The sequence below is a fragment of the Planococcus citri genome, chromosome 3 (assembly GCF_950023065.1).
Source record: "Planococcus citri chromosome 3, ihPlaCitr1.1, whole genome shotgun sequence".
NCBI lineage: Eukaryota > Metazoa > Arthropoda > Insecta > Hemiptera > Pseudococcidae > Planococcus > Planococcus citri.
Window position 1 is genome coordinate 51,711,458 of NC_088679.1, and position 13,253 is coordinate 51,724,710.

The 13,253-nt window shown below is 34.0% G+C and overlaps 2 protein-coding genes across 4 annotated transcripts; one reads left to right on the forward strand and one right to left on the reverse strand.

The window, feature by feature from the left end:
- Window positions 1–416: 416 nt before the first annotated feature.
- Window positions 417–2,238, forward strand: LOC135840043 (farnesol dehydrogenase-like). 3 transcript variants are annotated; one of them, XM_065356360.1, is made up of 6 exons: window positions 417–504; window positions 1,043–1,199; window positions 1,272–1,567; window positions 1,649–1,778; window positions 1,850–1,987; window positions 2,082–2,238. In XM_065356360.1, the coding sequence occupies exons 2-6, from the start codon at window positions 1,050–1,052 to the stop codon at window positions 2,112–2,114; spliced, it is 747 nt and encodes a 248-aa protein (XP_065212432.1). In that variant the 5' UTR covers window positions 417–504; window positions 1,043–1,049; the 3' UTR covers window positions 2,115–2,238. The 3 variants fall into 3 exon arrangements, with proteins under 3 accessions (XP_065212432.1, XP_065212434.1, XP_065212433.1); XM_065356362.1 differs by having other exon boundaries at window positions 455–504; window positions 1,048–1,199; XM_065356361.1 differs by having other exon boundaries at window positions 466–501; window positions 1,019–1,199.
- On the reverse strand, window positions 2,182–12,096 carry DNApol-epsilon255 (DNA polymerase epsilon catalytic subunit 1). Its single transcript, XM_065356354.1, has 33 exons — window positions 11,833–12,096; window positions 11,629–11,752; window positions 11,311–11,529; window positions 11,007–11,236; window positions 10,683–10,926; window positions 10,295–10,611; window positions 9,982–10,228; window positions 9,697–9,909; window positions 9,432–9,627; window positions 9,221–9,364; window positions 8,861–9,153; window positions 8,639–8,787; window positions 8,316–8,553; window positions 8,041–8,243; window positions 7,825–7,975; window positions 7,534–7,748; window positions 7,267–7,453; window positions 6,767–7,198; window positions 6,502–6,690; window positions 6,190–6,422; window positions 5,906–6,113; window positions 5,660–5,835; window positions 5,411–5,577; window positions 4,878–5,217; window positions 4,651–4,790; window positions 4,267–4,562; window positions 3,977–4,180; window positions 3,790–3,906; window positions 3,448–3,719; window positions 3,242–3,374; window positions 2,950–3,161; window positions 2,747–2,879; window positions 2,182–2,593 (listed from the first exon to the last, which is right to left on the reverse strand). The coding sequence occupies exons 1-33, from the start codon at window positions 11,898–11,900 to the stop codon at window positions 2,414–2,416; spliced, it is 6,870 nt and encodes a 2,289-aa protein (XP_065212426.1). The 5' UTR covers window positions 11,901–12,096; the 3' UTR covers window positions 2,182–2,413.
- Window positions 12,097–13,253: the final 1,157 nt, after the last annotated feature.

Genomic DNA, 13,253 nt, shown 5'->3' on the forward strand with positions numbered 1-13,253 from the left:
TAAATGTTTGAAACGTTTCAATTACCTATCTGAAAAATTAGCGCAAAAATAAATGATCTATACTTACATACTAGAATTTTGTCAATCTATAGGTACGATCAATTGTTCTTATTAGATAATTGAATCAATTCGGAACTTTTCTTCACTGAAATACAAATAAATTGTATAGTTCGCTTTATTTTTCCCGATCTTAAAAAACCTAGAGAAAGTTTTTTTAAGCATGTAAGTAAAATGATAACGTGAGTAGGTATGCGAACCACCTATCGTGTCTGATTCATTTGTCACAAATGACGACAAAAAAAAGCGCGTGTTTTCAAATAGGTAGGTATGTATTTACTGGAAGAATCATCCTCGAATTATCGACTTTCGTTATTTTTTGCGATAAAAAAGGTAGAACTTATATTTTACGACATTTTGAAAGTTTTACTGATAAAATGAATTTGAGATAATTAAGTCGCAGTATTGGTTCAACATTGGTTACGTGGACAAGTTGGAATATTGAAAGTAAGTTGAAAGAAGTACCTAAATTTTATTTTTTTTAATTTAATATATTTTATTATTGAAGCTTTATTGTCTTAAGTTTTTAGAATCGATCAAAAAAGAGATGGCTTGGGCTTTTTTTTCTCGGTTATTAAGGCTTATTTGAAAAATAGCAGAGGGCGTCTCATAAAAAGTATTACTGCAATTTTCAAGTTTTTCCAATTCAAACGTACATTTTGAAACTGGTATTTTCTCAAATTTTTCAACCCGAATTGAAAATTTTTTATTTTTAGGTCTTTTAATGCCCATTTTTAAATTAAATTGGTTCATAATATTTTAAAAGATGAGTATTTGAAAGACTCAGACCTTGAAGAGTAAAACCTGTTTCGCTTTTCAAAATGAATTTTTGAAACAGAATTTTAAATTTTGTAAATATTATGTTATTACGGATTTTCAGTTACCTAAGTAGATACCTATTTAGTTTGTTCCTTTTTCATCTTACCTACACAAATGAAACTTTGATCGATGACTTTTTTTTAAACTGTTGAAATTTTTAATAAAGCACAGACATGGGAAATAAATTAGGAAGAGATGCCCTCGAAGGAAAAGGTGCCATTGTAACTGGAGCAAATTCTGGAATAGGCGCAGCAGTGGTTCGAAAACTGTTAGAATATGGTATGGTCGTCGTAGGCATCGACACAGAGACGGATTATCTAGACGTAATTATAATTTCAAATCGGGTGGTTGAAACACACGAATAGGGCTGTTTTCTTATTTCCTAAATTTTTTAGGAATTAAAAGAGGAAGGCGATAATTCAACTTTATTGCACGTGGTACAAGCAGATATTACAGATGAAGAAGAAGTGCTCGATGCTTTCCAATGGATCAGTGATAACGTCGAAAATATCGATGTGCTGGTAAACAGCGCTGAGATTATTGAAGAAAGTTCTATTCTGGATGGTGATATTGAATCGTGGAAGAAAATGGCGAAAACCAATATTTTGGGTCTTTGTACTTGTACAACTGAGATGATAAGAGCTATGAAAGATCAAAAAATTGATCTGGGACTTATTGTTAATATGAATAGGTATGGGTGATGCAAAATTTCTCTTTATCCTCTTCCCTCCTACTCACCTCTCAACGTGCCTTGACAATTTACTAATTCCAGCGTCGCGGCTGATGAAGTTGCTCAAGAATCAAAACATCATTTCTACTCGGCTACGAAACACGTCGTAAAATATTTGACGGAATACTTACGTCATGAATTGGAGCTTTCGCAGCAACCAATTAAAATCACGGTAGGTAAATTCGACATTACAGCTCCAGTCGAAAAAATGACATGATTTTAATTCTTGTACTGTTTATTCAGAACGTCTGTATCGGTCCAAATGAAACATTCTCCGTCGATAGCTACGAGAACGAATGGTTCGGAGTGGAGGGTAGTTTGGAGCTGGATGACATCACCGGTGTAATAGAATACATTATCCATACCCCATCCCATGTTCAAGTAAGCATGAAAAAAAAAAGTATAAAATAAAATAGACTGATACATTTTTCCCAAAAATTTTCCTTTGCTGATTCTTCTACTTTTTTTTTTTTAGATTCGCGACTTATGCGTGGTGCCGAAAAAATAAATACGGATTGGTATCATTAGCACACTTCCCAAATGTTTTACATTGTAATTAAATATCTTCAGACGCGAATTATAATAGAATATTTATTCAACTATAAAATATTAAAATTCATTTTACACATATAGCCCGTTTCTAAACAAAATATCACAATTTAATTCATTATGTACGTAGTATAAAAAAAGTCATTACACAGATTTTTTTAAAAAATATTCACACTTTAAAATTTTTAAAAATAGGAAGAGAAAAAAATGAGACGATGAAAAAATTACATCTTGACGGAGTCTTGCCAAAATAAACCATTAAGCCGAGCTTCTATTCACTTGAGTGATCCAATCTACCATCTGTTCTAATAATGACATTTTAAAATACTTGGCAATCATACCGAAGGTATTCAGATGAGCTGAAATTTCAGTTTGATCGATCAAAGTTTTAAAAGAGCCTGAACAACTGCAATATTTCGAAATGTCGTCCATTTTGATCTGCAAAAGAAATCAATCGATGAAGTTTTATCAATGGGAGAACAATATTAGGTGTATCATTTTTTCGGAAGTTGAACAAAGTCAAGAGACTGCTCCCAATTAGATTTACGAAACATGAAAATGAAATCTGATTCATCTCAGTACATCACTCACTTGTAAACATTTTTTGCACTGAATATCTTGCAAAACGTAAGCCATCGCTTTTCTATTCAAAGCGTCGATCAACATATGTTCGATGACAGAATTTTCATAATTAGTTTGACAAATCGGACACTGCCACATCGATCTACGCAGATTTTAATTTTGCATAAAATTTGCAATCAAATTACCACTTTAAAAATCAACATTCCACTCACATTCCATTGATAATAACACGATGAGCATCTTTACAAAGATCGATATCTCTACAATGATTACATCCTTTGCAAATGACCTCCGGTAAAACCCAAGATAGGGAAGGATCTTCCCAAACAGCGATATCAGAAAAATCACCGACGCCGATCAAACGTAACAAGTTTTTACGTAATTTAACAATATCTTCGTTGATCGCACTATCCAAAGACAGCACCTGAAATTAGGAAACATAAACAGGTGTAAATTAAAAAACAAGACTACTCGTAAAATAATAAACGTCGGGATGAATCGTACTTTACAAATTGATTTCACAAATTCGAGGGCGGGTCTGACTTCATTTTTACTCCGCAAAATGGTGAAAGGAGAATCGAAGGTATCTTCTTTGATTTCCATTACCGGATATTTTTTATGAATACGCTGAGTGATTCTGCAAAAAGAGAAATTAAAAATTTAAAAAAAATGAAAACCTGTGTTTACAATGACCACAAATAATCGCGTACAAAAATAATTTATCCGTTAATTCGCTAGAAATGAATTCTTTGGCAAATTCAGTTGTTTCTTCGTGAGCTCCAACCCCTAACTGAGTTGTCTGTGTCAACTGAGACAGCGTAGTTCTTCGTCTTTTTGGCGTAGCACATGCAGCGTCATTTGAACATAGATGAGTATAAATAGCGTGTATGTATCCGGCAACGATATCGTTAAAGTACGTCCTCAGCCCACCATCTTCAGGTAAAAATTCCATCATATTCCAATTCATTTGAATTTCGAAATTCTACGCAGAAAACATTCGAATTAAATAATATTACAAGCGTGCTCCGCAACTAAAATGATTAAAATCGTACATTTTCATCTTCGTCGTTTTCAGTGAGACTCGTTAAATCCAAATCATCTTCGAGCAAAGTGGTACTATGCTCTACTAACGTAGTGGGCAGTTTTCCTTTGACGCCAGCGTAATTCCACTAAAAAAATAGCCATATTTTAATTACAATTCAGAACTAGTAATACGAATTGAATTGAAAATTTTCATACCGGATCTAACCACATAAGGTAAGGCCAACATTGGCCAAATGTAATTTGTAAACTATGAAATAGTTCTCTATTGGTGATGCTTTGCACGACGAATTTCACATAACAAATGGCTTCCTCTAAAGAATGTTTTTTCGTACAAATTATAATTCTGTTGAAGTTCGCGAATACGATTATCGATCCTAGACGTTTGAATTCCGCCACAAGCTGTGAACAAATTTTCATTTGGTTAATTGCCAATTATCAATTACGATTCGTCTCTGAATTTCATCATAAAAATATAAACACCATACCTGCATAAATAATTTTTTCATTAAATTATAAAGCGTTCTTCTTAATGCTGGATCATATAGAAGAGCATTAGTTGAACGTATCCATCGATAGAAATGTATAATTTGGAAATCGGCGTAAGGATTTTGATGAATAGACACATCACGCAGCCATACATTCACCATCGATCTAAGAACTTTGAAAGCTGCTGAGCATAAAGCAGTTTCGTCGTAACTCGGTAATATGGCTGTAGTGCCCTCGACCATTTCTTCTAAAGAGGCTTGTGGCATAGCTTCGAACGATACTGCTGAACTTGTTCCTGGAGAAATGAGCAAAAAATTAAGTAGGTATTTGTTTCGAGATTTAATTTTTTGAAAATTAATTAAAATCATTCTATTTATTAATACCTTCGATATCTTGAACGTGATGTGACTGCAGAATTGTTGTCACAGCTAAACCATCTAATTCCAGTTCCACGCAATACGATGTATAACAATTGGAATTATTTACAACAGTACTCGAACTTTCGGAAAATTCTGTCAACATTCTAAAGAAAAAAAATTCATAAAACACCACCGTATTGTATAAATATTCAAACGTTGCTAAAAATATTAATCAGGAAATACTCATTTACCTATTATCATCAGCTTCTCTGCCACCCAAATCTGGTTTTTCGGTTTCAGAAATCCACAAGACGAAATTGTGTTTGAGCAAGTGTCTCGAGTAAAAGATATCCGCGCCAAATAAAGTAGGATCAACGGGTAAGTTCCCAATAGGCAAATGCAAATATCTGCACTGCTCCTTCAAAACTTGCAAACTCATAACACTGCTGAGATAATGCTTCACCAATGTTCGAGCACTAACTCTTTGCCAATCCAGAGTCAAGTAGACGGATTCGGGAGATTCTTGCATGAAAAGTAATACGTAAGGAAAATCGTTGATGTCTTGAATTTCGGATGTTAGAACGTTAGTATCTGGAATATTTTCAAGATGAAATTAATTAGCGGATTATTTTGATTTTTAAAATTATACACAATATCTGGCAAAATTTTATGAATTCAAACTGAGGTTTTCACAATCATTTTTCGCATTTTAAAAATGTATTTCCCTCCTACATCTGATGAACACTCTATTACCAGAATGAAATTTAGGAATTTGTATAGTTACCAATTAGAGACTGTATGACTAAGATGGTTGGACCCTTTCTTTCGTCTCTGTAGGCTTGTAATTTTTTCTGAATTTGTCTGAAAATCTGACGTTGGTCAGTTTCCACTCTGACTTCAAATTCGAAATTTTTAGGTGGCAGGTTCGCCTCTTCATGTCCACGTTCAATTCTATAAATTAAGTCACATTCAACTTCATTAAGAAATTTGTATTTGTATAATAAAATGATACAGGAAAATTATTTATACGTACTTATTATTCCTCTCGTTAGCATATAGAGTACTCATATTAGGCATCTGATTAGTTCGTACGCTGTCCAGGACATAAACAGCGGCTTTGTGATTTGGTTGTATAAATAATCCAAACATGGCTCTGGTACTATTAGGAGCACGATGACAATAGAGATAGATATATTTCAACGAATCTTTCTGTAGGAATCAAATAAATTTAGGTTATTTTATCTAAATTCGAGCGAAGAATAAAATTTCAAACACTGACGTCTTTCAAATATGGTAAATTTTTCATCTGAAGTTGATCCAATGAAAAGGAATTTAAACCTTGTAAGCCAGCAGCGGCTAACTTTTTAGCTTCCTCTTTTTCAACTGCGCACATACATCCTAATTTTATTAAAGCTCTGAGCTCGGGTTTCACGTGAGTCTCGTATATGCCTTCGATATCCGGAGCTGATAAATCGGCGACCAATTCACTGAATAATAAAAGAAAATATTAAAATATGGCTTTCCTTAAACTAAGTATATTATAAAATTTGTTTTTATTCTTACTCGGTATTTTCTAAATAAAGTCGTTCAGAGATGCCAAATTGATATAAATTGAAAACTGGTCTAGATCGAGGCAGGATACGATTGCATTTTACCCAAGGTGCGTTTTCAATTTCTTCTCGAGGTTTACGTTGATTTACGTAGAATGTTCGAGGAACTGTCAACTGAAGATTGTGAAGTTCATTTCCGACTAGAGCCCATAATTTCAGGACACCTGGCTGACCAGTTTCACAAACCTGAAGAAACAAAGGTTTTAATAAAAATGCTTTACTTGGATAAAATTTTAAAAAATGATTGAAAGAACTATTTCCATACTTGTAATATTTCCCATGATGAATCCAACAACGTTCTTTGAGTACGTCGGAAAAATCCACTAAGATCTTGACGATTCGTTAAAGGCGTATTCATACCTCCTTTGAAACGTTTGGATTGAATTCCGTTATGAACAAAATTACGTTGATTTTTCTGCCACTGCCATTTTTTCTTTTGATATTCGAGCCATTCCTAAATTGCGAACAATTTTCAAGTGATTAGTAGGTACTCTAAATAATTTTTCTCGGGACTGTATTCAAAACAGTACTTGAAAATCATCGCAAGAAGGAGGAGGCCCAAGAGCTTCTTGAAATGTAGCCGTATCATTATTAACATCACTGGTAAGCGAATCTCGTTTCCTTTTTTTCTTTTGAACCCTGAAAGATTTCGAATTCATCGGAGATGTTTTTCTACCGATATCTTCAATATCAGGAGCCGGTGGTGGAGGCATTTCAACATTTGGTGGGTCACTTGGTGTATCATCAGCAATCTCAACACTATCAGGAAATGTATCATTTACGTCATTATTTGGGATAGAATCAAACCCGACAGAATCAACGACAGGTTCTTCATTTTCAGGCTTTTTTGGCTTAAGCTTGAACATATCGTTAATTTTTCTTTGTTTGCAAACGTCGTTTTTGTTCATCAACTTCTTATGTAACCAATCTGGATGTCTGACTCTTTCGACTGGATTATCAAGCTATATGAAAAATGAAAATTATTGTACAATCGATGAACTGAAGCAGGTAAAATATAAATTACACTTACGCCTTGAAGAGCTGCCGGAATGGTGATAATTTTTTGAATTGCGCCGTTTAATCGTTCGATGTAATAATCCCAATCTAAAACATCTCTAATATCGATGTTGTCATCAATCGAAGTATCTTTCATCCATTTTCTTAGATAATGCCGTTTTACAGACGCTTCTGACTGGAAAATAGCCAACGGAATAGCTCTGCGAAATATCAACGAAAAAGTTCAAGTTTGCCTCATCGAAAAATGTTTACAAAAGGACTCATTAACACGATAAAATACCTTTCTGTAACGGGAGAACCTTCCGGTTTTCGAGAAATTATGTATCGACATGCTAATCCAGCGTCTTTGACCATTTGATCACCCAAAAATTCGGCTAATCTTTTCGCCGTACTAATCGATGTAGATTTCTGAGATCCGTAGTCTTCTAATTTTCGAGACATCGAACGATTTTCAGAAATCAATTCGAATAACTCAGAATCGGGCATATTTCGTGCCTGTAAATCGAGAAAGAAATTATGGCAACTCATTGACGAGTTCAAAAAGACGTTATTTCGAAAAAATCTGAAATACCTTGTTGTACAACACATCGAGCCAATAATTGGCCACCGTAGCAACTGATTCGTAACATTTTTCCAATGTATCGCCTTTTAAAAACGAGTCAAAGACGGATGACTGAAATATCTTAATTAACTGTAACTCTCCTCTTCGTTTTACTTCGAATCTACACAATTGCAAAGAATTAAAAAGCTGTACCACTTATGAAGTAATTTCAATGTTTTACCATACCCTTTCAATTCAGCGAGAGTACCGTCGAAATTAAAAACGGCGTATCTTTTCTTCAACTTTTTCCCCTCTTCTTTGGAAGCAGGCAACACCATTCCACGATATGGTCCATCAACTTCAAAAAATATAGAATTTTCGCTACGTATAATATACTTCGTGTTTTCTTTGTCCACTAATTCATGATACGCGTGATTAGTATAATGTTCCTGAAAAATAATTTTCATTCAGGTTATGGTAAAAGAAGCTTTAACTTATCTTATTATTGATTTTTTTCATACCTTGACCATAGAATTCAATACTGCATTGGGATAAGATATCACGACGGAAGATTTGCCCGGTAAATCTGTCGTTACGGTGTAATTTTCGGGAAAAGAAGCCGGCAATATGCACCAAATACCATCTGTATCCAACTCCAAAGGACGGCCAACACATTCAATAATTTCTCGAGCTTTCGTAATGATAGAAGCACCGGTGCAACACACAATTCCACCCATTTCCATACTGTACCAACGAGACCTGTAAATACACGTTTCATCAGAATACATTTACGTAAAATTTAAAAATAAGCGTCCATTTGATTTTAAAATATTGAAATATTTACCCTCTACGCATCACATAACCATAAAACGAGTTTAAAATACATTTATGAGCCAATTGTAAGGAATCGTACAAAACTTCTCGATTTTTGGCTGATTTTATTTCAGCCGGATCGCCTTTCTTTACAGCGTCTGACACTTGTTGCTTAGCCCCCTATAGCAAAACAGAAAGTAATCAAGTAAGATGAACTTGAACTCTAATCAATGTTTCAAAATTAATAAATTACCTTTCCCAATTTCTTATACTCGTATCTTCGATCACGAAATGCTCTAACAGTATCAACATAGAAACTGTTTTCTTTCTGGCATACAGTTGTGGTTCTTTCTTCAATACGAGTAACGTGCGTTTTCTTGTACACTTTTCGACAGTATTCACTCAATCTTTTCTTTTCAAAAGTAGCTCGCTCTTCTTTTGATAATTGATGAAATGCTCTGGGAGGTCCTCCGGGAAATCTTGGAGGGAATTTCTCTATTTCCAGCTGTTGTTGAATACGCTGAAATTCGCTTCTAGTAGCCGGCACTACAATTTTACAATTTAGTAGAAATACTTTCTTTTTAAAGGAAGTTGTTAAAGAACATAAATTTACTTATTTCTCCGCGCCACATCCACACCATATTTCGTTGACATTTCGCATCAGGCTTATTATAATCGCAGGCGGCACAAGTCATTTCATCAACCATGGCCGAGGGTTGTAATCTATTCGTAAGTATAATATTGGGGTACATAGCACCTAAAAAAAAAGAATCATCAGATTTGTTTGAGAATACTAGCAGTAAAAATATTTTTGAAATACTAACCAACATCTAAATGGTAAATAATCGGATTCTCGAGTCTGCCCGGTGTATTTTTTAGATCCGTTAATTTGCTTTTCACATCTGATACTATTTCGTCAAAATTGGTCACATTTTTCAAGGGAATTTTTTCTTCTTCTTCAATTGCATGAGTTAGAGCTTGCTCAACGCAATCAATCAATTTAGTAAGTGTTTGAGGATCCTAAATACATATTAATTTATTAAAATCTATCGATAAAAACAAGTTACGCTTGGTCACAATTGTACATACCAGACGAAATCTACAAGGAATATCAGCTCGAAAGACGCCCGATTCTAATGCTTCAACATGACCTCCTACATAAGTTTCTTGATCTAATACATGTCCATCATCCGAAAGTTTATTATAAGTTTGTTCTTGTTTATTAGGAAAAATAATATTGGCGTGAAACGCTTCAACCATTAATAAAGCTTCGCATAAAGTTCCTGATCCTTTTCGGAGAACCTGTGAACAATTCGACCAAAAGATTAAATCGGTGAAAATATGAATTACTCGGAATAAAGATCAGTAGCATACTTCATCGGCTTCCATAGGAATAATAGTGCACAAAGCGAATATAAACGGATGAACGTATTTCATATACAAATAATATGTAGCCACGGCGTCGGAAACCGAATAGTTGGAAAGTATTTGAGGCTGTTCACAAGCTAAACGACACATATCTTCTGGATCCAACTCGACTGGATCGTAACGTAATTTTGCTTTAGCGACTGCTTTTAAATTTTGAGAACCAACAGGTAGATATGAGTCACGCTTTACCCAGCTGTAAATGAAAACGAAGAATAGTATCGAGGTAAACGAAATAAAAACATTTCACTATTAGATTTACCATAAGCAATCCATATGCATCGCCGGTCTACAAGCGTAAACACCGTCTTTACTTTTAGCAAAACCTATTTCTTTGGACATATCTAATCCATGAACTGCTGCTCTAGTTTCAACAAAAGGCCAGTCGAAAAAATCTCCGTTGTATGTTACAAATATATGAGGTTTTACATCATTAACATGTTCGAAAAAACGATTTATTAAAGCTTCTTCATTCGGTTCGTTGAATATAGTAAAGAATCCTTCGAACTCTGGTTTAGGAGTATATTCGAAATCATCGACATCTTCCGAAATGATTTCTCTGTTGGTGATCAGAAACCCCTAAAATATAAAATTTCAACGGTAAAGTTGCGAAAAGATTTGAAAATGTATGAGAATTTTTGCTACCGTACTTGAGCATCAATCATGTACGATATCATCATGATTTGATCAGTGTTCGCATCAGGAAACTTCAACGGTAGTTTTGAGGTTTCGATATCAAATGCGAGAACGATCAGATCAGGACGATCAATTATATCATCTCGTCTGGTAATTATGGGTGGATCATTCGCTCCTCTACTCTGAATAGTGTACCAAACACCGACGCAAATTTTCATATCTATAGACACTCGGACGTGATAAGGAACGTCGTACTCTCTGCGTAAGAACAATAGTTGAATTAAAAAAATCATTATTATTATTATCATCAATGAAAAATTGAAAACATAGATAGTAACCTTATATCAATGATATTTTCCAAATGATCGGTAACTTTTTTGATAGATCCGGCATCCGATCTATTAGCCAATGACTCCGTGAGCATTTCATTATAAAATGTGTTTGATTTTTCTCTTTCTTTATTTTTTCGAATACTCGGCATGATTGCTTGCTTAATTTTAGTCAATTCAGTGACCGTGGTAAATGACACTTTCAAATACAATTGCTTTAATCCAATTAGATGATTTGGCTGAAACATAACGTAGCATTGTATAGAACGATACTGGATTTTTAAGATAACACCTTCTGAATCGTTTGACTTACCAAGTCTAAATCTTCTTTCAAAACTTGCTCGATTTTTATTATAGACCCGGCAAATTTTTTACTCAAATAGCCGGTAACTTCTTGAATATTCTCTTTCTTCGTCAAAAGATAGAAATATGGTTGAAATGGTAAAGTGACTTTGAATCTAGATCCATCATCCTCAATAAAATAATAATCCACAACGCTAATGAGTCTCTTGTCTTCATCAATGACTTCATTCTGTTCAGAAAACGATCGAAATCAATCATCATATAGAATACTGCATACTAATAAAGCATAATCAGGCACTAATCAGAACCGATAATAGTTTCAACTTACGCTATGCATATTAATGAGAAATCCGGTACGTTCTTTATGATCTTTAACTCTATTGAAACCATACTTTGAATCGATCGAGTCATTTTCTAAGGATTGTTTTATTCGAAGATCGGCCGAGTCTTCTCTGAAAAATGTAAGCACAACAAGATTATAGCGTATACGATATATGTCAAGTTACGGGGTATCATATTGGTTGATTCTCACTTGGTAATTGTAAAATTATTTTGGTCATTTCTGCCTTGCTTCAATCTGCCGGAGTTGAAGAGAGGCATTGTGAATGAAACACAATCACAAGGAAACTTCGTACGAATTATTCAGGAGTGAAATACGAAATTAATGGATTCATGTTCATGACTACTGAATTAAATTAAAGAAATAACACCTCGGAACAAGATGAAGATTTGAAATTAAAGTTTTGATTCGAATTTGAGAAATGAATGAATAGAAACTTTCTTCAACTTTCTTTCATTTTTTATCACTCAGATTTTTTATCAAAAAAAAGAGCGGGAATTTTGAATTTTTTTCTTTGAAAAAATGGTCTTGCGCATGTGCCTTTTTGTCCAAAAATTTTTCGATTTTAATTTTGGATTTTTTAAAAAATCATTTCGCACGAAATTCAATTTTAGTCAACCGTACGACCAAGAAAGGTGAAAATTTTTGAATTTTTCTATTGAAAACAAAATCAAATTAGAACTTCAAATAAAAATTCATCATTATTTTTCATTTTTCAAATTGGTTCCCGAAAAAGAAAAATGCTGCTTGCAGTCAGGGCTTGAAAACCGGATAGATATCACTCTCGGTTTTGGTTTCGGTTTTATGTTGCTCGACCATAGACCCCGACCCGTACCCAAACAAATCAGCCATCCTTATCACAAATTTTGGACTTGGTAAAAATTTACGTTGTTGATCGTTGATCGTTAATCCAATCGTAAGCATTCTAAGCGATAAATAAGATGAGTTCCAAGTTATTTTATTAAATTCAATCGCTAAATCATACGAAAATAATGAAAAATCCTATAATGAGTACGAGTAGTAAATGAAACTTGGGAAATGACAGTTTTATGTTATGTGCGATCTGTGGTGTTGAATTCGCTTAAAACTGTAGTCGAATCGTCATTATGCGAAAATTTCATGATTTCCCAGCAATTGTTTAAAAAAATTTGACTATATGGTCATGTAGTATGTGCCAATGCGAAGACTCGCCGTTGAATCTTTGAAATAACACAACGCAATGTACAACTGGAAGAGAAAACTTTGTATTTTGAAGGGAAAAATTCTTTCTAGTGTTTATTCATTGTATTGCAATTTCAAAGTTGTTTGTTGTAGTTGTAGATATTACATACGAGTATCATTTGCTGCTGAGCAAAGCAAACTGAGTGTTTTTCAAAACTTCCAAAGATGGAATTACCTTACATGTAGGATTTTTCTTCGTTTTTTTTTCTTTTAGTATAATTTAGCGATTGAATTTGATAAAATTACTCAGAACTCATCTTATTTATTGCTTGCGATTAGATCAACGATCAACGAAGTAAATTTTTACAAGTCCAACATCGTGATAAGGATGGTTGATTGTTTGGGTACGGGTCGGGGTCTATGGTCGAGCTTTTATGTTTTTTGAAAAAGTA